Source organism: Folsomia candida, unplaced genomic scaffold (assembly GCF_002217175.1).
Source record: "Folsomia candida strain VU population unplaced genomic scaffold, ASM221717v1 Fcan01_Sc014, whole genome shotgun sequence".
Classification (NCBI taxonomy): Eukaryota; Metazoa; Arthropoda; class Collembola; order Entomobryomorpha; family Isotomidae; genus Folsomia; species Folsomia candida.
Window position 1 is genome coordinate 13,259 of NW_019091206.1, and position 22,865 is coordinate 36,123.

The window sequence follows — 22,865 nt, forward strand, 5'->3', positions numbered from 1 at the left end:
CAACATGACACGATTCACTAACTAAAACTATACTAAAAACATTGAATCGTAGCATGTAATCAATTGAGTATAAACTGGTGAACACATTTCTTATATTAAAAGCAGTTCTGCACTAAAAAATTAGCAAAATGGGATGCGTTTAAAGCTATTACTGATTTCTATAAAAGTTACCAATTTTACTGGCCAAAATAAGGAAGTGAATATCACGGGAAATATCACATTAAATAATTTTTAAGAAATTATTTAATTTAATAAGCATGACAAGCCCACGAGGCAACTTTCCCCTGAAAAGATATCAGGAGTCAGTGTACCTCACCCCCGGAGTTTAATGGAGTTGGGACTCCTCCGGAGGAAGGCTTGGCATCCTACACCCTAACCTTACCGAGCCAAATGCAGATGCAAATAGAAACGAAAGAGCCTCCCAACTCCGTATTTGCGCATTTTCAGAAATTCTTAGCTCTTTTTAAAATAGGATAGAGAGGAAAGCAGCCATCATCTAAAATTAGAGAAAAAATATCAAAAATATATTTAAATAAATTATTTTGATGGTGGTTTCTTCATGGGGAGGACTTTTCGAATATGCCGTCAGGGTTGGAACTAAGCATGTGCCTACACCCCTTCTGCTTGAGGACCACAGTTTAAGACACTTTAGTATATAATTAAGGTAAAATCAGTTCTTATAAGTAAATTTAAACTAAACCTTAAAATTAACCTGTCCTTATGATAAAACTATAAATCATGCAATAATTCATGCAAGAATAAATCAGTGGCAGAGTTTTGTGCATGGAATAAAGAAAACATGCATAATTGAAACATGCATATCTGAAAAGTTCAGCATATTTATAAGCTAGATTATATAAAATTGAGATTAATTTGAATTTTATTATTATCAAACTTGTACATTTTGTATTTTTTCCATTTACGATGGAAATTATTTAAAAAAACTCTGCCACTTCTCATGCTGACATGATATTCAGTCAATAGACGACCGAAGATCATATGCCGAAGATGGGCCAAAAAATCAAACTGATCATCAAAATTATTTAAAAAGAGGACATACGACTTGTAGGTAGTGCAAAGACCATAAAAAATTAAAATATTGCCCACTCTGTCTTTGCACCCGTTTGACACATACAACTTGAGACTCGAGGCAGTTAGATTTTTACCTAAAATCTTAAAGATAAAGCGCCACATTGGCTTAAAATGCTCTCAAAATGGATAATGACCTGAGTTAATATTTTTAAAATTACAGAAGGGGCAATCCCTTCCCTCTCTTAAGTTCATAGCATCCGCCAATTTGGAAGTCAAACCAGTCTTGTGCCAGATCTTGTACACTATGTCCTTTTCTGGATTGGTGACCTCCGCCCTTTTTAACTGTTCCCATCGATCAGCATTTACGATCTCAGGGTCAGCCATAGGCCAAGATATTTTTGAAGCAACAGGGGTACACACAAGGTAGAGTGTTGCTTTGGTAATTACTTGACAATTTTCAGAACTGATAAAATTGCGACATTGTAAAGTCGCCAAGTCAGATATTATTTTCGCATCAAGTACTTGACGCAGAGTTCTCGACTCTGCATCAGTGAGACGCTTTGATGGAGGTCTGGTTTGACTATGGCGAGGAGTATGGGTCAGAAAATCACCAACAGTAACGTAACCCGATTTTACCATGTTTGGGAAAGTTACATTGTTGAAAAAGTGGTGTTTGAAAGGGAGATTGAGTGTAGGAGGTTCTCAGTTACATTTTCAAACCTAAGCCCCACAGTTTTAACAACATTACTCAGGTTATCATAAAAAGGGGAGGAGTCCTCGGGCTTATTATCGGTCAAAATATTTAAAATATTTCTATGCCCATACGCACAGAAATATAAATCTTGAAAATTTATCAATTTATTTACAAAACTTACTCGAAAAGTGGCCACTTGCACCAAAGGATGTCGAACGCCAATCCCCCCATTTGCAAGTGGCAAATAGAGAAAGTGACGCCCCACCCATCGTTTCGAACCTTTCCATACAAAATTTTCGCAGAGTTTGGTTATTTCGTCAATAAAGTTAGAAGGGGGGTCAAGAATCTTAAAAACATACCAAAGTATCGGCAATATATATATATTTAAAATTTTAGCCCTAGAAAAAAACTAACGGCAGAAACCTTCACATCATAAAAATTGAGTTTCTTTTTGAATTTCTCAAGCAGAATTGAGAAATTCAATGACACGAAATCAATATTTCCAAATAAAATTCCTAGAATTTTTACAAAGTCAGTTTTGACAGGAAAATTGAGAACAGACCACGAGACTCCACCCAACAGTAATATTTCCGATTTTCTGACATTTAGCTTTGATGCTGAGAAAGTTGAAAATCTAAGATATTCATTCTGAACAATTGGAATCTGCTGCGCATTGCTTAACAATACACTTGTATCGTCTGCATAAGCAGAGAGATATTTATCAGGAGCCCTGGGCCAAGAACTCGGACCCGATACAAGCAGCCTCCTATTCAGATTAAATAAGAAAGGCTCAATCGCCAGAACGTACAAAACTGAGGAGATTGGGTCACCCTGCTTCAAACCTACTTTAAGTGGTACCTTAGAGGTCAAGGTGCTTCCAACTGAAATGGTCAAGGATAGATCAGTGTGCAAAAGTCGAATGAAATTACAGAATGAGTCAGGGAACTGATACATGTTTAAAATAGCGAAAAGGTATTTAAAACTTACGCGGTCAAATGCAGCCTCCTGATCTAAACTGAACAGGCCACCATGCATTTCATCCGAAGCGAAAGCATCTCGAAGGAAAGTCAAGTTATCATAAATTGACCGTCCTTTGATACCACAGGTCTGCCACGGACCTATTAAATGGGGGAGGGTCAAGATAAGTCTTGACTTTAAAACATTGGAAACGATTTTATAGTCCGTATTTGTCAGAGCTATTGTGCGATAGTTTTTTATATCATCATGACAGCCTGCCTTGAAAAACAGGCTCGCAACAGCAGTTCGCATGGAGCTAGGTAGCTTACCATTTGAAATGCAGGTATTGATCAAATTGGACAAAATAATTGCAAAATGCTTACTGAAATGTTTAAAAAACTCATGACTCAGTCCGTCAATTCCAGGAGATTTGTCATTTTTTAATTTAGAGATTGCCTTTGTAAGTTCCACTGGACCTATGTCTTCAGACAACTGAGAGCACAGGTCATTGGGAACCCTAGGCATCTCTGACATGTAATTTTCCAGCCCGGTCAGATTGACTTGCTTATCGTCAAATTTGTCTGTAAAAAAATTTGTAAGTAAACTAATTTTGGCATCGCTGGAAAGATGTGTTAATGATTTCGAAATTGTAACGTCAGAATTGTTGACTAAAATTTTACGTTTTGGATAGTCATTACAAACCGAGTAAGCCATGAATTTTGTGTCCAAGGTGTCAATAAAAATTTTACAAATGTCACTATTGGTAAGGTTTTGATTTGAAGGTATATTTTGGATGTCAGATTGTACTTTCCTTACTAATCTCTTAAATTTGCACCTCAAGTGTAAATCAGTCTCCATTGCTATCTGTGTAATTTTTTGCTTTAGTAAAGTATAACTTATGTCTGAGTAGTCAGAAATTCGAATAAAATTGTCAAGCAGGTAGGACATGGAAAACACAAAGTCGTCACAATTTAGGAGGTGATTTGGAAAACGCCAAATATTTTTAAAATCAATGTCTTTGTCAAAACGCAAAATTGCATTGTAGACAACATGATCACCAATAAATGGGAGCATTTGGCATGTAACAAGGCTTCCAAGGTGAACAGAATTAATATAAATTCTGTCCAACCTGGCCTCCGAGTTATTTTTGAGTTTACTAAAATAAGTCATGTCCTTACCAAGAGGATTAAAATGTCGATATGTGTCAAAGAGATTGAGATTATTGCAAGCCAAAGTGAAATCCTTCGCAATCTTAGTGCGACGTTCAGTCGACCGTAACCTGTCCAGGGTTTCATTTAAAACAAAATTCCAGTCACCTGCTAAAATAACATTGTCAGAATTTGTCAGTGACGAAATATTTGATTTTAAAATATTTAAAAATTGAGCACTGTCATAATTTTTAAAAGGAAAATGTGCATTATAAATGTCAAATTGTTGATTATTAACGTCAATTATAATGTGTTGTAACTTTCCGGGAACCAAATTGGTCTCATTTAAAATGTTGATTGTCGTTTTAACTAGAAAAATTGTACCACTTCCAAGGGTGGTAGCAGAATTATAGCTAGTCTTATAAGAATTAATGTTAAAATGGTCATGTTTTTTAAAGGCAATGTTGGTTTCTTACAAAATTATTACGTCAGGTAAAAACTTAAGAATTAGTGTTGTTAAGGAATGTCGTTTAACAGAGTTATTTAAACCCTGACAGTTCAAAGTCCATATGTTAAGAGAAGACATTGTTAGTTAAAAAAGTATTTTCGATAATTTTTTATTTCATCATCCGAAAGTTTTCTGCCAGACTGAAAAGCTTTCATTTCGAAACTGCGAAAGTTTAGGTCTACCTCTGCCAAAACTTTCGCAATTTTCTCAGGGGACATATTAATGAAATCCTTGATAAGTTTCAGAACGTCGCTCATCTTGGACTTTGTTAAAGAGTGTTTAGTCCCCAAGGAGTTTATGACCTCAAATAGAAGGTCATGAAGTTCCTGGGGCTCCTTTGTTATCATGCAAACCAAATGGTTTAAGCGGTGATAACCACCCTTATCATTATTTTCCTTAAGTGACTCCAAAAAACTAATAATCCATCGGTACTGATGTCTTTGTAGTTCCCGAAAGATCCATTTTTCCAACTATCAAAAGCCCAAGGAGGCGATGAATTGGACGAGGTTGGCACAGACACCTCTGCCTGCCTGCCACGTTTTCGAAATATTTTTTTCTTCTTGCGTCCATTTGAGACAACGGTAGAATCCGTCCCCTCCCCCTCACTCGAAAGCTCATTCTCAGCTTGACTTACGTCAAATCGAGACCGCTTTTGAGAGTCAATCTCTGAGTCATCAAAAGTGGACTCCGAGATGGACTTTCTTTTCCGGATGGGAGTTTTCCTAGGATTTCCCAGTGTTTTCTTGGGATGCATAATTTTGTTGGGACAATTTTTATTAGTATGGCCAGATTTGCCACAAGAAAAACATTTTTTGCACCAACTTGTAAGTATATGTTGTGATTGATCCCGTCCCAACGTACTTTCTCACTGGGGGGATCATCACACCATTTTGAATTGAAAGGGAGATGGTGCGGGTAAAACTTTTGACATGGGAAAATTCCTCTCCCACTCCAAAGCAGGCCTGATGCTCGACCCCACTCCGCACCTCCCCATATTTCTCGAGCAATTGTAATAATATATCATCCGGTATGAAAGGTGGAACGTTACGTAGTACCACCCTTCGTACCGGATTCAAATACCGATTTATTTTTGCCAATTGGCCTTTTATCGTGATGGTATCAAACGCCACAATGGTGTCAACAGACTCCACTGAGTCAAACCACACCTCAAAATTTGCAGCTCCACAAAAATCAGCATATTTTATCTTCGAAGGTAAAATCACCTTACCGATAGCCTCCAGCAACTCGGGTAAGGTTACTCCTGCCACTCTCCTTATGAGTACCCCCTTGGTCTTATCTAGGGCAGGATCACACCAGGTAGTTGGCACGACCCCCTTGGCAGCTATGATGTTATAATTTAGATGTCTTTGAGGAGAAACAGGTGATAATGTTTCCATTTCACCTTCCTCAGACATGTTGGTGATGGTGGTGCACTTGTGTACACAAAGGGTTAAACCAACTTAAAAAACAACAGTTTTTTTAAAGTTGGAAATTACCAAAATTCAATTTAAAAAATTTGAAATTCGAGTTAGTTTGTTGAAAGTTGATATGAAACTACTAAGTGAGCTTAAAATCAAACTTTAAATTTCGCTAAAATTCACTAAAAAATCAGTTGATTAAAAAATAAATTTAAGCAGAAAAAATGACAATCCACTCGAGCCTCAAGTTGCGCGGTTTTTTATATTTTTAATCTTTTAATCGCACATAGTCTCACCTATGCAATCCTTTTTTGGGTTTAGTTTACTTCTGGCTTTTTATTGGACTTGGACACTAACTTATAATTCGTGGTTATACAAATATTATGCACGAGACTAATTTGTTCTTGTTTACTTTGTACTTAATCATTCAAACATCCCCTATACATACTTCCCTGTCATATTTTTGTCACCTTCAACAATTATCAAAATCAGAAAGGGACGACATACCGTTTGGGTCCCTACAAACAATAATTCGGCAGTTGTATTATAATATAACTAATGTTCCTAATATCAGCCTCCTACGACTGTATGGAATATTATGCGCCAACGACCCCCACAAATTTTATGTGTCGCTCATGATGCTTACATATATTATTATTTTTTATACCACGAAAGTCAGAATGTGAAATCTACATAAGTATCAATATGCTACTCGTCTTAAGTGTACCTTTATCCACCCAAACCTACATAGCAACGCTACTTGTTTTTCGCCACCATGAAAACTTCGTCATTTCTTATCCGATTTTGATCATCTAAAGTTTGTTCGGTAGCCAAAAATATTTGCTTCAATTTTTGTCCAACAGAATTTTCATTTAAGCCCCTAATTTTTTTTAATCCGCTAGAGATCGATTTCAGAGGGGGTTTTTGGTAAATATCTCGGAAACGGACAGCACTTCCTGCCGGCCAGTACCGATTCAGATTCTACATTACAATAATTGACTCTGGGTACTTATTTCATCAAAATCGGTTGAGAAATGGCAAAGTTATGGCCTAATGTCACTTTTTAGAACCCGAGTGAATGCCTACTTAGGTGTTTTTTCGTAACTATAGCCTCACCTAAGAAAAATAACAATTTATTTTTCAAATTTTTTTTTTTTAATTTCGAAATTTTCTTGTCTCATGGTCGCTCACAAAAAGTTCAAAACAACTCAAAAATGTAAATTTTCAATATTATATTTATTTTTCTAAATTTCAATTTTTCTGATCATTTTAAACCAAAAATTTTGAAAATCGAGCGGAAAATTCAAAACTTATAGAGGTTTGAAGAAGGTAAAAAAATGCATTTTTATGTTTGGCGCCACGGTAATTCTCCAAATATGAGTTTTACACGTAAATTTGTATGGATCCTTCATATGGGGTCCTAGTAGATTCTGCAAAAGCAATTCATGCATTAAAATTTTCGAAAAAGTAGTGCCAAATTTCAAAAATTAGTTGTGAATTATTTAGGTTCTCGTTGATTTGCTCCACTAAGCACAACCAGAATTAGACAGCCCAGACATTGCAGAATCAGATATCATCGCAGCTATGTAGTGATAATTGAAATTTAGCACTACTTTTTCGAAAATTTTGAAAATTTTAATGCATGAATTGCTTTATTGGTATATGCTAAGTGATTTTGCAAATGCAGCTTAATATTTTTGAGCTATTTCAATCGCATAAAATTAAGGAAATCTGCGATAAAATGTGCCTGTTTCATAGTCGTATGACTACAGTGTGCATGGATGGGTTCACGCAATATTGGTCTAAGGTAAATACATTAATTTGGAATTAAGTACTCATTTGATACACATATTTATATATCGCTCGATATCTTAATAGGGTTTCGAATATCTTGTGATATGTCGTGGATATCATAAATGTGATGGATTTGAAGTTTATGACATTTATGACATTTGTGCCATATTATGACATCGAAAACCCATATTGTAAAGAAGCATAAAACACTAAACTATATTTCGTATCTATTTTGCGAAAGCCCAAAGTTTTTCTCAGAATGGATTCCGGGGAGGCTGGCTCTATCTGGAAACCAAACCCACTTCCACAGTAAGAAACCTTTGTGCGTGACCTCGTTCTACAGCGTGCTTATGGAGTGCGGTGACTGACAGGTTTCTAATAATTATCTCCAACCCTCCCTCCATCACCAACGCTTTTCCGCCAATGAGGACGTTTCGTGTACAAATCGTAAATGGCAATATCTGCCAAAAATTAAATTATCTTGAAAAAGCGGGGTTTTTAACAGGTAACGAATATATTAACCGATGCAGTCTCCCGGAAAAATTAGGCTTATCATCGGTGAGTGTTCCCGAATTTAGGTTAGAAGTTATAATTGCAGGTTTTTAACCCGAAATTTATTTATATATCTCCACTTTTTTGTCGATTAAAATTAAAAGGAAAGCATTAGAGACACTGATGACATTGGATCCGAGTCATAGTTCAACAATTTGGAGTTAATAGGGTATTGGTTATAATTTAACAAAATATACTCGTTTTAACAATTAACGAACCTTAATTTGGTGCCCACATTTGTGAAGAGAATTAAACAACAGAAATTTGAATGCCAAAGTTATGTTATCATAATTTAGAGAGTGGTATTATGTTGATAATTATCGGTTTAAGTAGCTGCAACCGTATCCAATTCTGTGTAGTTTATAACTCCAATTCAGTTACCGGTAGGACGTGAAAGCATAAACAGCAAGCTGCATTCTAAATCACTCTGAGAAGGGTTTAATATCATTATTTCGTGGGTTTGATTGAAATTTAAGTAGTCAGCATGGTTGGATGGAGTTGCTCTGCTGTAGTCTTCCACACACTAGTATTAATTAGCGTTGCCAGAAAGGAGCCTCGTCTACCTTGCCATCTCAAATGGGTTGAGTCAAGCGAGGGGAATCCAGTACCATACAACGCAGTTCCAGCCACAGGTTTGTAATTTGTGTTTGATACTGCGATACATACTCTGCAATGTATCGTATATTGCAATGTTATAAAAATAATATGCTGCTTATTAATAAATGTTTGACAGTGGTTGCTTCAGGCTCGGTTAAAAAGTTCATCGTTCGTGGATACGATGGGGCAGGAAGGTACAAAGTTGGGACTCTGCATCGGGAAGAAAGAACCGCATATTTTACCATTCCTTCACAAAATGGAACTGCTACGCAACTTGCAAACTTCGATGTGCTAATCAACGAATATGATTGTGACTTGACATGGGTTGAGGGTAATAAATACGCGTATTTTATCTATAAGCTATTCAACACGTCGACCATACCGTTAGGACGAACGAGTTACGAAGGTACATGGTACCCTGGAGCAATTTATAGCTCAGAAACACTTACGGCTGCGATTGACAATTCGACTGAGTTGGTAGAGGCATCTGATTTTCAATATTTAATTTCATCTTCTGCTGGATTTCAATTAGAAATACGAGATTTTATATTTGAACCGGATATATTTGGGGGAAATCCAACTCTAATGGGGTACGATGAGATACATAACCTTTCAAATTGTTCCATTACACAGACACTGACACACACGCAGAGCATTACCGAATCCAAAACGGTTGTAATGAGTTTAACAAAAACCTCTACGAAAACTGATGAATTTAGTCTTAACCTGGCGCTGTATAAGAGGGAAGAGACGAAAACCGAAACATACACCTGGACCAATGAGACAACAGTAAAAACCGAAACAGAGATAACAATTTCGGTTTCAAGAGAAGTTTTAGTTCCAGCTTTAGAATCCGTTGTAGTTTGTACAGCCATACATTTTATTGAGGATTTTCAAGCAAGCTATTTAGCAAAAGCGGTATATAGAGCAAAAAGTTTATCAGTTTCCGAAATAATAAGCGAACTTGCAAAGGACAATATCCGGGACTTATCGGTGGAAAAAGGAAATGTAGTTCTTAACAACTATGACGGAGAATTCATGGGGTCTATTGCTCTAAACACACAATTTATTGTTTCTCCGTATGATGGGTTAGAAGGCTGCAAGCAACTTGTGGCAAATGACAACCAAAGAAAACAAATGAAATTCCGTCAATTTGAATCGAAATTTCGATGAAGTCAAACATGTATTATAAAAGTACAAATAAATATGTATACGATAAGAAATGAATAATATCTTTGACTTATTTCATTAGACTAGAAACGAATTATGTAGCATGAGTATGATTAATTGGACAGTTAATAAAATGTCCATACTGTATGTTTATATATAAATGAGTGTAAACGTGAGAGAAATCAAAAGTACATCAAATTGTTGTTGCTTTCATCATTTCCACAACATTGAACTGAACATAACATAAACATAAATTATTTGGAAATTTTGCACGGCCTTAGTTTCCATTACATGCAAAATAAAATAAAATTTAAAAAACACATCAGAACCTTCTTTACAATTGATTCTTATATTATTAGTTGTATGGTGTAATGCTAAACATTGAAAGATATGTTGGTGAGGAATGTAATGCAATTCCCAATCCAGCAAACCCATCCCATGTGTGGCAGAATATCTTTGACTAGACTGACCATTACTACTCCGTTTCTGGTCCTGCAAGTCGTTATTTTTATTCCTCTCAATTATACTAAGGGTGACGCAATAATGCAACTTCATATTGTGTTTTTCCTTTGTGTCGTTTGTCATATTTCCGGCCAGAACCTTGTTCCCTGCCCGCTCACGTGGGTGCCATCATTTTCGGACACAAGTATTTCAAACTCAGCCGTCTTTACGCAGAAAAATCGTCACGCTGTTATAGCTGCAACTTTATCCTCATCAGCTGAGGAAATTGGAAGATTTTCAGTTTCCGAAAGCGATGAATTACCTCCCTTTGGATTTATTCCTTCGTCCAATGATACGGAAGCTGTTCATCAATTCTCAGCGCTAACCAACTCACTTGGCTGCCAATTGTCCTGGGTAGAACGGAGTGATAGTCGTGTTGGAAGATATGGGGTCAACCGAAGTGGTAAGCTCGTGGGGCGTGCCATGTCTGCTGACAACCTTCTACCAGCTTCAGTAACAGGAAACGTCGCTGTCATTGTTGATTTGGAGGATAAAAGACAAACAACCAATACCTTCTTTGTCCTTATAAGTTACAACAATGGACTACAGCTAACTCTAAAAGACTTCGAATTCGGTGAAATGCAGTACGGGTCAGATGATGTCTATGGTCACGACCAATTAATAAACCACGCAGATGTGGACGTAATGTATTCCGTATCTCACTCAAAAATCACGACAGACACCGTGACAATCACTGAAAGTCACTCAACTACAAAATCATGGCAAATATCTGCCCAAGTAAGCTGCAGTATGCAATTTAAATTTAAGGGAGTCAAAGGCTCCGTGGGAGGAGGAATTGGAGTGGACTTTAGTAGATCATCTGAATCCGGCTGGGAATCTTCTCTCACGCACAGCCAAACCCGAGAAATATCAGTTGCGAGAAGTGTATTTGTCCCCCCAAGAACCTCAATCGTGGCTTGTTCGACGTCATCAGCTGTTGACAATGCACAAGTGCCTTACTCCTGCCTGGCCGAGTATACTTCGCCGGGGTTGAATGGTTCACAAGTTCTTGAAAATGTCATAGAATTCTTTCCCAATGCCATAGCACGTGGGAATACAGCTGTCGTTATTGTCGAAGGAGTGTTTCAGGGGTCGCTGACTGTATCTTCCACTTTTACGATTCAACCATTTGATGCTTTTAATCCATGTACAAGTCTTGCTTCAAATTCTGTATAAATGTTGAAATAAATATAGCAAATTCTGTTCAATCTGTTAAGTTCATTCTGTGATTGTCCATACAATTGCAATTATTTTACGAAAATATACTTTTTTAGGCTCAATAGTATGACCATCATCACTTTCACATTCTGGCTAACAAACATAATGCATATTAATTAATCGGATAAGTTGTTTATGGCTTGGTGCATACATATAAATACATAGACGAACTCGGCTGTGTTGCATGTGTTTGAACACCGATTATCGATATGGGCAAGTTTTAACCAAAATCAGAAACGCGTTTTTGCACCTTCGGCATAATTTTTGGACCAAATATAAATTTCCATATAGCGATATCCACTAGAGGAAAATTTTGCAAATTATCCTCGACAATATTTAGCGTCAATAAAAAGGAATTCTATGGCTCATTTTATGTTTGTTGTATATATATAAACTTATTTGATATATATTTGATAGTGATGAAAACAATGCATATTTAGCTCTGTAACCATTTAACGTTTATATAAGAGTTGGTAATGAATCATTTAAATTAAAAATGATTTTTGCAATCCTTATCAAATCCTTATCAAATGATTTTCTTAATATTTTTAATATTTACAATAGATTAACAATACCATGATGATTTAGCACTATTTCCTTGTCAGTTTGATTTTTCGGGTGATTTGAATACCCTGTGTCAATATTTACATAACAAGCGAGAAAATTAAAGCAGATATGTATAACAATGGAAATAATTGCAAAAGGCCTTTGCACCTTTCATCTGTCAAATACGAAATGCGTGATTACAAATTATTGCCAATTAGTTGTAAGAATGACAAACGGGTTTGGATTTAATTTATGAAATTAATATACACACAGCAATTATAATAAAATTTTTCAAATGATCTTGGTTGGAGAATATGCAACATTCCGATAAAACAAACAATAAATGTCAAGCCATCGTCTCATTTTATATGTGTATAAAGAGGCATTTTTATTAGATTTTCAATTAAAACATATGCCGATTAGAACCTCACACAGTAAATCAACAAAATTTTTTGTCAATCGATATTTGCGGATTTGCTAAATTTCAAAAAAAATATGTCAGCATTGAGTACATATTGTGTACTACATATGTATGAATAAATAAATAAAATAAATACAAAATAAATTAATGAAAATAAATACATACATACGTCAACTTGACTACTGGAATGCTGCATCAAGTGGACTCATGGCTCAATAAGGATTAAGTCAGTAGGTCACTGTCAACTACATAAGCATTTAATAAGCCCAGTTCCATCACTGCCAGAAGCCTTTGTGCTCTGAAATTATGTATTATCAACATATCAAAGTATTCCATGATCCCAGCTCAATCAATGTCATAAAGAGGGGTATGTGGAACTAAATTATGTTTATCCTTAAACCAGAATTATCTGAGAAGCTCAGAAAATTTCCCCATGATGTATAATAATTAATCCATAATTCTCTGTAAACCCCATGTTAAATATGAGGCAGGATTTAGAGCTGATATTTTTTTGCGCAGTCTTGATCATACTTGTGTAGGTTTAAATTTGTACACATAATTCCAACACTCAATCAATGTCGAGGGTTACAACAATTTATTTTGCTTAAATCCTTCTGCCTATCCTCATCACTCATCACTCAACAAAATGAATGCTTAAGTTTCAGCGGCATTGGTTCAGAAATCCTGAAATTCAAAAAATTTATTTTATGTCATCATAATGGAGCGTTTGCAAAAGGATTATGCTCTCATTTTAGGTCAACCAATGTCGCTATGAGAAATGCCTGAGATACGAGTCAACCTTAGGTTAAACTAATTTGTGGCTGGTTATACCACCGACTTTGTTATTGAGATGGGATGAATTATGTCATATCTACGGTTTAGTCGCTTTATCACCCGTTCTAGTCGTTGTAAGTGGTATTAAATTTAAAAAATTACAACAGTGTAACATCCATCCCTTTTGGTAGATTTCAAACTTGAGGAACTTCGTTGATTCTTAAACTAATTTGTTATATTTTGTTCTTAAAATATTTGAACGAACAAATATTAAGCGCATGCTAATCTACTTAAGCCCAGTTCAATCACTGCCAAACAGGCACCGGGGATTTGTGCTCGAGCTTATAAATTATGCATAGTTCACATCCCTGTTAGGCACGAAAATATTTCATGATCCCCGTTCAATCAATGTCATGCAGAGACGTAGATAGTTTAAAATTTTCGTAATTACAGGAATCGATCAATGTCTGGGTTAAGCAATTTATTTTAAATAAATCCCTCTGCCCACTACTCAATCAGCCAACTGATCAGTCAAAATATTTGAATGCTTACGTCGCAGCGGCATAAGTTCTGGAATTCTTCTTCTAAAAAAATGTAGTTCATGTCATCGTTATGGGAGCGTCTGCAAAAGGATTATACTGTTGTTGTGAATAACTCCATCAATGTCAGATTATGGGAAATGCCAACGATACAAGTCAGCCTTAAGTTACATACACCAATGTGTGGCTCGCTTACGCCATCGCCTTTGTAATTGACATGAGATTAACGATGTCATATCTTCAGTGCATGCCGACAACAGACGAAAAAATGCACGTGAGTCTTTGTTTGTTTGTGATTAATACATTGGTGTGTGTTTCGACTATTTCTCAATTACACAATTTGACAACCGTGTCAAACTAAGAGGACAAATATTTCGTTCAAATTATTGTAACTATGATTAATTTCAGTTGAAAGTGACGCCATAATTGTTCAAGAAAGGGGAAATCAATGTATTTATTCGACGTTATTCTCATTTTATGCTCACGTTATTCTCAGGATTATCTAGTTTTTGGGATTTTATTTATGTAATGCTTGAAAATTTTCATTGTATAATCTAGTGTCAGTCGTTGTCAATTGTATTCAATTAAAAAATTTGCCATTTGTTGCATCCGTTCGTTTTCTACTTCAACCTTGAATGAATTCGTAAACTATTTTCTGGATTTTCTTGATTTTGTCCTTAAAATATTTGCATGGACAGTCGGACCCTTAAATTGTTTGCATATTTTATGATCCTGTGAACAGCTGTGTACGCCAGTATATGTGGAGTCATAAATACATTCGTGTCTGGACAAGTAAATTCTTGCACTTTTATTTAAATTTTTCATGAAATAAAAAATGGCTAAGTCGACATATAATCGCGTTAAAGTCTGACGACGATCCGAGTACAAATATCGGAGAGGAGGAGTTGTACACAATAACTAGCGTTTGTCCATAAATAATAAACTGTAGAGTTGCATTAAATTGTATTTATGACATTTGCTACGTCGGAAAGCTTGCACAAGAAAATGTATATAATCCAAAGCTAGTAATTCTAATTCCTAAGGCTCGTCACCGAACGGTGTCACTATCAGGCCCCGATTTTGGGGCAGGCAACCCGGGCAATTGCCCGTGGCGCCCAATCTCAGGGGCGCCGACAGGCGCTTATGCCCTCAATAAGAATGTAGGGTTATATAATTTTGGACAAATACTGTCATTTACTCTAATGTAGATTGAATCGTGTTAGGTTTCAATACCATAAGGTATTTATTTTCGATTCTTATATAAACATTTAATACATACGTAAATTTTTCATGTATTATACATAAGTTTTGGCAAAATCAAAATATTCCAAAATTCATATTAACAAACTCAGAAAAATGAAACTCTTGCTTATTGATATTTGTTGTTATGTTTGGTCTAGCGGACATTGGGTTGTCTTAAAAAACTTTTGCAGCCGTGTTTCAGGCACCTCCTAATTTTCAAGTCAAGTCAAATAATAATTAATTAATTAACTAAATATTAGAAGCGTAACATATAAAAAAGAAGTACCGTCTGAAAATGCCTTAAATCATGTGGTAAAAAATGCATCGAGATAAATTGACCTATATATAGAACAAACGGCGACCAAATCTCAAACATGAAGATACTTTTCATACAAACTTTACTTTACCTTAGCTGATGATCATGTATAGCTGAAGGTCAAACAAGTTCGGAGATATGTAGAAACCATGCTCTTCCACAAGTGACATATAAACTAAACTACTATATACATATGTATGTATGTAAACTATATGTAGATATATAAAACTAATTGTAGCACTAAATAAAACTTGACAAGTATTTTTGATTTTTTCTTAAAATACATATTTTTTACATCAAAATCATTGAACTCGTTTATGTTTTGCACAAAGTGTAGAAAAGTTTACCCAGTCAATTGGATCCATATATAGTGCTTTATTAAGAACAAATCGTCCCTTGAGTTTCCCTGTTATTCCGACAACAACTCTATCGTTTTCATCGATTGTTCCGGTCGTCCTTCCCCAAATATTCAACATATGTTGGATATGTGTCCCCGGCACCCGATCAGACTCAAATATTAAATTTGCAAGAAACGGAATTTCCACCTGTTCAAGAATATAAGCAACCGAACATATTTCAAAAGTTGCCTGGGCGTTAATTGTAACTACGCCTGATGTGGAATATGAGTCTTGTGTTACAAAACTGATGGTATTATCTTTCTCTCGAACGGATATCGTTTGCAACCGCTCTGAGTGAGTGAACGGCATGGTAAAGGCTACGCTAACCTTTTCTACCCCAATCCAGTTAAAATCGTCCTCGAAAAACGTGAAGTTCTCAATAAAAGATTTGCTATGGTTTATATTAATTTGAGAAGATATAGGAAGGTCTTGACCTATCTCAAGTTTCTCTTGACCAAAAACTGAAGTAACCGAGTCGGATTCGCGGATGAACGATGTTTCGTATTTTATGTCGACTAATTTTACTTGCAGGGGAGGATAGGTGGAAAATAATATCTCACTTTCCCAATTTATTGTGGGCGACCCGGGGGTCGGAAGTAGATTTTTCTTATTCTGAAAATATGTTGCACAGTAAGATTGCATCCCGGCCTCACCCCTCGTGACGTATCCATCATCTGGTCTACTGGGATCAACGATGACAGCAGTTGCTAAATCTCCACTGGGTTCCCTCCAAGAGATGTCACAATAATCCGGAACCGTCAGTGTTCTGTAGGTGTCGTACTCAATAATTTGTTCAGCCTCTGAGACCACATATGCCTTTCCGTGGGACGCACTAAGGTGTCCTAAATAATAGTCCATCAATATCTTTATACACGATTATAACTGCGGATTAACGATAAAAATTTTCCACTCTGTGATCAATTTAATTACCTGATATCCAACTTCCTTCGTGGAAACATTGAGCAATAAATTCACTGGTTCCTTCAGCACATCGCACTGAACCGGATGCCGTCCTACCGAGTCCGGATGGGTTGGTGGTCAATGGACAATAAATTGAATAGGCCTTGCCATCACTTCCGATATTTAAATCTAAAAGCAATATAAAACCTACGATATTAAATATTTTTGACATGGTTAAAACGAAATATTCAACTTGTACCACTCTGAAATGACTCTCCTACACAGAATGTTCATCCGTGATTGTCATATCTTATCGCTACCCACTTGTCAATATTAGGGTCGGGGCGCATTAGTGTGGACACGAGGCAAGTTTTCGATGGCAAAGCCGCACATTTGTAATGCACAAAAAATGTCATAATGTACTACCACTATTCGTGCTCCACCTTGTAAATTTAGAGAAATTACAAAAATAATTATCTCACTGAATTATTAAGCTGAAAATTTTGTAATTTAAAAACTTTTGGATTCAATTCCATCTGGCGACTTTTCAATTTAGACTTCATCGAAATCACATAAGGCAAGTATTATATTTAATTTTATCCTCAAGTATAGACACCTATAGTATAATTCTCTATTAATTTGAAATGCAAATAATGGTGTCCACACTAACCCACCAATATCAAGAATTGAGGGGTTAGTGCTCCAGAAAAGCGCGCTACTGGGGGTATTTTCATAGTTTCTTGTAATCATTTATTAAGTAGTACGTTTCATTTTATATAAATTTTCATTATATAGGTAATGCTAGGAAGACGACGACCGTTCTCGTCTGTGTGAATGCTAATGGAGATAAGCTCAAGTCACAATTTTGAAACTTCCCCCTCACACCTCCCACATTTTGCAGCCACTTGACGTTAGCGTGTTCAAAGGAGTAAAACGAAATGGGATTTATTGTTAAGAGAATGGACGAGGCATAATTATGGCAAGCAATTACCCAAAACACGAATTTGACAATATTCTTGGGAAAGTATGGAATTCAGTAAATCCAGATGTAATCAGAAAAGGCTTCGAAAAGTGTGGGATATTTCCGCTTGATAGAATGCGAATTGACCTGAAGAACTTTGATCCTGTTAAGCTTAGTCGATCCAAAACCGAATTCGAGAACGCCAGGAAAGTACCGATAGTTTGGAAACTCCTTCCCCTCCACTTCCCTCACCCAACATTGAACAAGTAACTACAGCAGGAGCTTCATTGCCATTAATCACTCGAACCCCTTCTGCTATTATGCAAAGTAACTCGTTTGAAACTCTTTTGCTGAGAATGGCTACTCCACAAAACGCGTCACCTGCTAAGAAAAAGAGACGAATTGAAAATGCAGAAATTATTACTAAAAGTAGTTATCTTCAGCAGCTCCAAGATAAAGAAATAAAAAATCGCCAAGATTCCGAAATCAAAGCAGAAGGGAAGCTTAAATTGCTTGAAAAAAGAGCAGAATCCAAAAAACTCAAAGACAACAGCAAATCGGAGAAGTATTCAAAATCTACGAAAGAAAAGAAGCCAGAAAAAGCTAAGCCAGTCAAAGTATCAACAAGAACGTCCACAAGAAAGAAAACTGGAGAAAGACGGTGCACTTTTTAATATTTCTGTAATTAAAAAATATGCCACACTAACCTCACGTTTATCCACACTAGCCCCATTTGGTGAGGTTAGTGTGGACATTTGTTTTTAGTTTTCGATAACTGATTACTGCTAATTCCAATAATATTTCAAAACTTTTCTTTGTCATAAAATAAAGTCAAATAATTGAGGAATAAAACCTGATTTTCAAATTAATTGTTTTCAACATGCAACAATTTTTATTTTACTGAAGAACGCAGACTTGAAAAAGTGTCCACACCAATACGCCCCGACCCTATATATTCCAATTAACACGGCGGTTAAAGGATAAAGGTATATCGAGCAGGTCATGGCTTAGTTTTATAATTGTCAAACTGTCGGCCACTTTACAGAACAATTCCTATCATCCATCCAGTCATTGATAATTTCAAGTCTTATTGGATAATTGACAGTGGAACATATTCAATAAATCTCTACAAAACCCACAGGCATATACTATGCGTGAGCAACTTTTATTAGTTTTGTTATGTATATGTATGACAAGAGCAAAGTGTGCATTTTCCATCCCATCACTATCCAACTGCGTTTATACTCAAATACACATTTACATAATGGTGCCCAATAATTATGCAAATAAGGAAGATATGGCTAGTTAATGAGAAAGAGAGAGAGTTGCGATTTGGTAGTGATTAAAATAAAATTCCTAAACGCTGCTCGCAGTGTGACTACTATAGAATGACGCGGAGAACTTATCCATTGCATAGTTAACATGTCTGAATACATTGTGTTACACACTTGTTGCCATCGATAAGATAACTATCGTTCCTATAAAGAGACACCACTAGCCATAGAACTTGGCACTATTCTGGTCCTTGCATCACTAAAATGACGTCGAACCAAATATACACCAACTTTTGTACACGGATAATTTTTATTATTGTATCCCTATCATTGCAGGTACAGCCTGAGAGGATTGTTAATACCCCCATAGTCACCACTTTTGGGGAATGGCAGGAGTGGGATTCTTGTCCCGAAGGTACATTCGCGACAGCAATGGATATTCAAACCAGGGAACTCGACACCGCTAGGGGAGTCAAGGATAAAACTGGCATTATTAGCGCAGTTTTCCAATGCTCTTATCCCTTCACCCCAAATATAGCTGAGCATTTCATATACACCAAGGTCAAAGGAGTAACAAACCGAGTGTTCAACGGCACTACCAAAGAATCACAGTTAAAGGATGGATTAGAAATAATTCACTCCCTTCCTTTGCGAGCTAGCTGTGATGGGATAATTGTCAGTGTCGAAGTAATGAACTATGAGAAGCAACTAGCCCTCGATAACACGGGGGCATCAAACTTAAGGATCTACTGTTCTGACATGACCGAAGATGACACTGCTTACGTAGAAGGTTACGGAATTTATGATGGAGAATGGTCTTCCCCAGTGTCTTGCGGGGCAAGGCGAGGTATTTGTGGAATGCAAACTCTTTCTCAGGACTTGTTCACAAGTAAGCTAAAGTTTGCCTTAAAATGTAATCTGAACAATTACAATACCAATCTTTGTTGCTCTTATGTGTAGGCATGGACGAATCTGCAGTCAATGCTTTCCGTTTTAAATGTTGCGAGATCAGCAATCCTGCCAATTCCTGCCAACCATCAGAGGAGTGGGAACTGGTACAGGAATGTCAGAATCCAGGGAACTCTACTCCAGCGTTTACTTGTGCATACGTCAGAAAAACAGGAGTGTCCTCTTTGGCGACGGGAAACCACGAAAACCATTCTGCGAGAAGTTTTTATAACTCGGTTGGGTTTGATTTAGGCTCAGCAGATTATTTGATGTTAAATTCTCTGAAAAATAACTTTGCCGATACCTTTTCCATAAGCAAATTGTCGACGGCACTTGATTGGTCTGCAACCGGACTAGAAATTTGGGTACCCGAGAAGTCTGAAGAAGTAACTTATTACTCAGTTCCCACGGGTAAATCTGTAAAAATTTATCAACTAGTGGGAACTTGTTCATACTTTTCAGTTAGGACGCCCATTGTCAAACAAGTTACTTCTTAGTAGACAAAATGAATGAGACAAATAAATAATATGTATCTATTTCTAATTGTAATTGTTTACCAATAATATGCAAGCTCCACTCGATTTTAATCAAAGAATGCGATACGACATTATAAAAAAATTATGAAAATCGTTATATTCATCTCCATCTCAATAATGAAGGTACCTGTCAAAAAATTAAATAAATTATCATTGAACCATTAGTATTTTTCAATAAATTCAATTTAAATTACTTCAAACGATGGCTGCAGCCCGTATCACATGATTATGCTTGGTATTTGTAAATGATTGTTAGTATATGTATAAGTCCATGTGTTATGTGACAATATTACTTTATTATTCAAAATAGATTATAAGATTTAAAATTTTATTTCCTCACTGTGTAATACGGGCATTTGCATTCCAGACTAATCGACACCACTAAACTCAATATGTTTGACAATACAGAGTTTTTTACATGCAAGCTTACGGCGGGGAGTCTAAAATCAAACCAATGATAGGATGCTTTTAGTTTAACATGTACTTGTTCTAATCTATTTCAATCTAACAGTAACCTAAGCTATATAGACTAATTAATATGTAAAGGCCAAACTTAAACAGCGAGTATGGAATTTTTCGAGTGTAAATAATTTTTAAACTTAAAGTTTTGTAAGACATTTGTTTATTTTATAAATCTCATCTCTCACTTATTTATTATAATAACTCAGTTTGTAATTTTCGAAAATAACATTCTTCTTTGCTGTTTACGCAACCTTGACCTTTCATTCTCGATATCTAACTCCATCTCACTACACCCATATAGAGCATCAATTGGAGTAACAATAAATTGGGTGCTCAAAGACATTGACCCTGTAAGAGTTCCTCTAATTTCAACTACGGCAAACTCCCGCTCAGCATAAGCCTGAAGGTCGGTCTCTTCCCTAAGCAAGTTTACTACTTGACTACCGGTCATCCCTGGAGCTTTGTATCTACCCAAGCATGTGTATGGCAACGTAAAATTCTCCTTTGATTTAATCGTTGAGCAGGCCTGTATTCTTGTTAATGGTGGGACAGCAATTGTTCTGCTAACTTCAATGTCACGCGATCTAGTGGTGCTTACTTCTTTTTCCATCCCGCTCTCCCATGACATTCCAAACTCGACCCCGAGCCCAACCCCAGCTTGAATAAATTCTAAACCTGCGCTCACGTCAACATTTACTGAGATTGAGAAAGACGTCGTTTGACTTTCATGTTCGCTAAATGTGAAACTTTCAGTTACACTTTTGGAATGCGTAACTGTTTGGGTGACTTCAACTTCCGCCTCGTTCCTTATTTCATCCAAGCCCATAAAATCTAACCCTTCTGAATTATCGTTGGTAAATTCAAAATCGCTGAGTAAAAGCGAGAGCCCCTTTGAATAACTAATTAAAACGTAGAATTCCCTACTTGTCTTCTGTACTTTATTCAAATCCACATAAACGATTTCCGCTCCAGATATGAACCCCGGAAGTAATGTATTATCAGTTGAATCCATCACCCTGCCAATTCTTTTACCTTCTAATTCAAACGCCAGTTTTTGTATTCTTTCGTCCCCTGGCAAAACCCACTCGGTTAGACAGTCATAGACATTGTTTAAAGCTTGATAAACTTGGAGCTCCTTCACCGTGGAGGAATTTGGAATAAACGCTGGTCCATTGGTTCCGTTGGTTGCGGACATTCTTCCGATCGTACCTTGTTCTGGTCCGGTGGTACCCTTGATGACAAAATGCGTCCCCATTTGACTCGCTATGGATTTTGCTGGAACTTTTCCATCCGTTGCAGACGTGACCCAAGTTAAGTTGCATTTCAATGGGCCAATGGGTTCTGCATTTGTTGGGACAACCAAAGTAATCCCAATGGTCAAAAGAATGATAATATCCCGAGCAGCATACATTTCTGTAAAAAAGGAAGCCTCACACATAAAAACTCGTAATTTTAATTATTGAGAAAACCAAATTCTTTTCACACCGATTACTCTAAGCTGAAATGAAAGAGGAACAGGAGGATCGGATATGAATGAATAGGTCCGTTTCTCAGTTTTAATGAACAAAATGGATATACTGAGTTTCGTAAAAAGTCTAATTCGCCAAGGAGTCAAGATATTTTTGCACTAGCACTGAATGGTTGAGTATATTTAAATAAATGAAAATTACTGTGGTTTTGGTAATTACAAGTACTTTTACGTAATAGAGATGGGGAATACAGGACCTAAATCGGCATATGATCAATTCATAGTAAGTACGACAGCTGGAACTAGGCAGCCAAATTTTATAAATAAAATCGGTTAATTTGCTTCAGGCTGGAAAACGTAATGAAGCCAAAAAGCACGTACAATGCATAGTCATCTGCCTTCAGTTAGTGAACATCGTTCTGCTCCAGCCAGGATTGCATTACCTAGTGATGATAGGACTTGCCTGTCCGCCCAATCTATCATAATTTATT

General features: G+C 36.4%; 4 protein-coding genes across 7 annotated transcripts; 2 read left to right on the top strand and 2 right to left on the bottom strand.

Annotated features, from left to right (window-relative positions):
• Positions 1–8,485: 8,485 nt before the first annotated feature.
• LOC118437639 lies at positions 8,486–9,923 on the top strand. The gene is made up of 2 exons (XM_035856819.1): positions 8,486–8,735; positions 8,837–9,923. The coding sequence occupies exons 1-2, from the start codon at positions 8,588–8,590 to the stop codon at positions 9,871–9,873; spliced, it is 1,185 nt and encodes a 394-aa protein (XP_035712712.1). The 5' UTR covers positions 8,486–8,587; the 3' UTR covers positions 9,874–9,923.
• A 4,744-nt stretch (positions 9,924–14,667) lies between these two features.
• Positions 14,668–17,364, bottom strand: LOC118437556. 3 transcript variants are annotated; one of them, XR_004836176.1, is made up of 3 exons: positions 16,985–17,364; positions 16,756–16,914; positions 14,668–16,667 (listed from the first exon to the last, which is right to left on the bottom strand). XR_004836176.1 is itself a non-coding variant. In XM_035856683.1 (2 exons), the coding sequence occupies exons 1-2, from the start codon at positions 16,955–16,957 to the stop codon at positions 15,730–15,732; spliced, it is 1,140 nt and encodes a 379-aa protein (XP_035712576.1). In that variant the 5' UTR covers positions 16,958–17,364; the 3' UTR covers positions 14,668–15,729. The 3 variants fall into 3 exon arrangements, 1 of the variants encoding a protein (XP_035712576.1); XR_004836175.1 differs by having other exon boundaries at positions 14,668–15,320; positions 15,398–16,667; positions 16,756–17,364; XM_035856683.1 differs by having other exon boundaries at positions 16,756–17,364.
• Positions 17,365–19,140: 1,776 nt separating this feature from the next.
• On the top strand, positions 19,141–20,605 carry LOC110855905. Its single transcript, XM_022104315.2, has 2 exons — positions 19,141–19,849; positions 19,921–20,605. Exons 1-2 carry the CDS (start codon positions 19,225–19,227, stop codon positions 20,403–20,405), a joined length of 1,110 nt encoding a protein of 369 aa, XP_021960007.1. The 5' UTR covers positions 19,141–19,224; the 3' UTR covers positions 20,406–20,605.
• Positions 20,265–22,725, bottom strand: LOC118437584. Of its 2 annotated transcripts, none has more exons than XM_035856742.1 (2): positions 22,601–22,725; positions 20,265–22,319 (listed from the first exon to the last, which is right to left on the bottom strand). In XM_035856742.1, the coding sequence occupies exon 2, from the start codon at positions 22,315–22,317 to the stop codon at positions 21,109–21,111; it is 1,209 nt and encodes a 402-aa protein (XP_035712635.1). In that variant the 5' UTR covers positions 22,318–22,319; positions 22,601–22,725; the 3' UTR covers positions 20,265–21,108. The 2 variants fall into 2 exon arrangements, with proteins under 2 accessions (XP_035712635.1, XP_035712634.1); XM_035856741.1 differs by having other exon boundaries at positions 22,392–22,717.
• Between the last annotated feature and the right edge of the window lie 140 nt (positions 22,726–22,865).

Bases quoted from the DNA above. Each gene is read 5' to 3' on its own strand.
- LOC118437639 (XM_035856819.1), top strand. From the start codon at position 8,588: ATGGTTGGATGGAGTTGCTCTGCTGTAGTCTTCCACACACTAGTATTA. The intron at 8,736-8,836 runs GTTTGTAATTTG...AATGTTTGACAG, and splicing joins CAACGCAGTTCCAGCCACAG to TGGTTGCTTCAGGCTCGGTT.
- LOC118437556 (XM_035856683.1), bottom strand. From the start codon at position 16,957: ATGTCAAAAATATTTAATATCGTAGGTTTTATATTGCTTTTAGATTTA. The intron at 16,668-16,755 runs GTAATTAAATTG...ACTATTATTTAG, and splicing joins CGAAGGAAGTTGGATATCAG to GACACCTTAGTGCGTCCCAC.
- LOC110855905 (XM_022104315.2), top strand. From the start codon at position 19,225: ATGACGTCGAACCAAATATACACCAACTTTTGTACACGGATAATTTTT. The intron at 19,850-19,920 runs GTAAGCTAAAGT...TCTTATGTGTAG, and splicing joins TTCTCAGGACTTGTTCACAA to GCATGGACGAATCTGCAGTC.
- LOC118437584 (XM_035856742.1), bottom strand. From the start codon at position 22,317: ATGTATGCTGCTCGGGATATTATCATTCTTTTGACCATTGGGATTACT.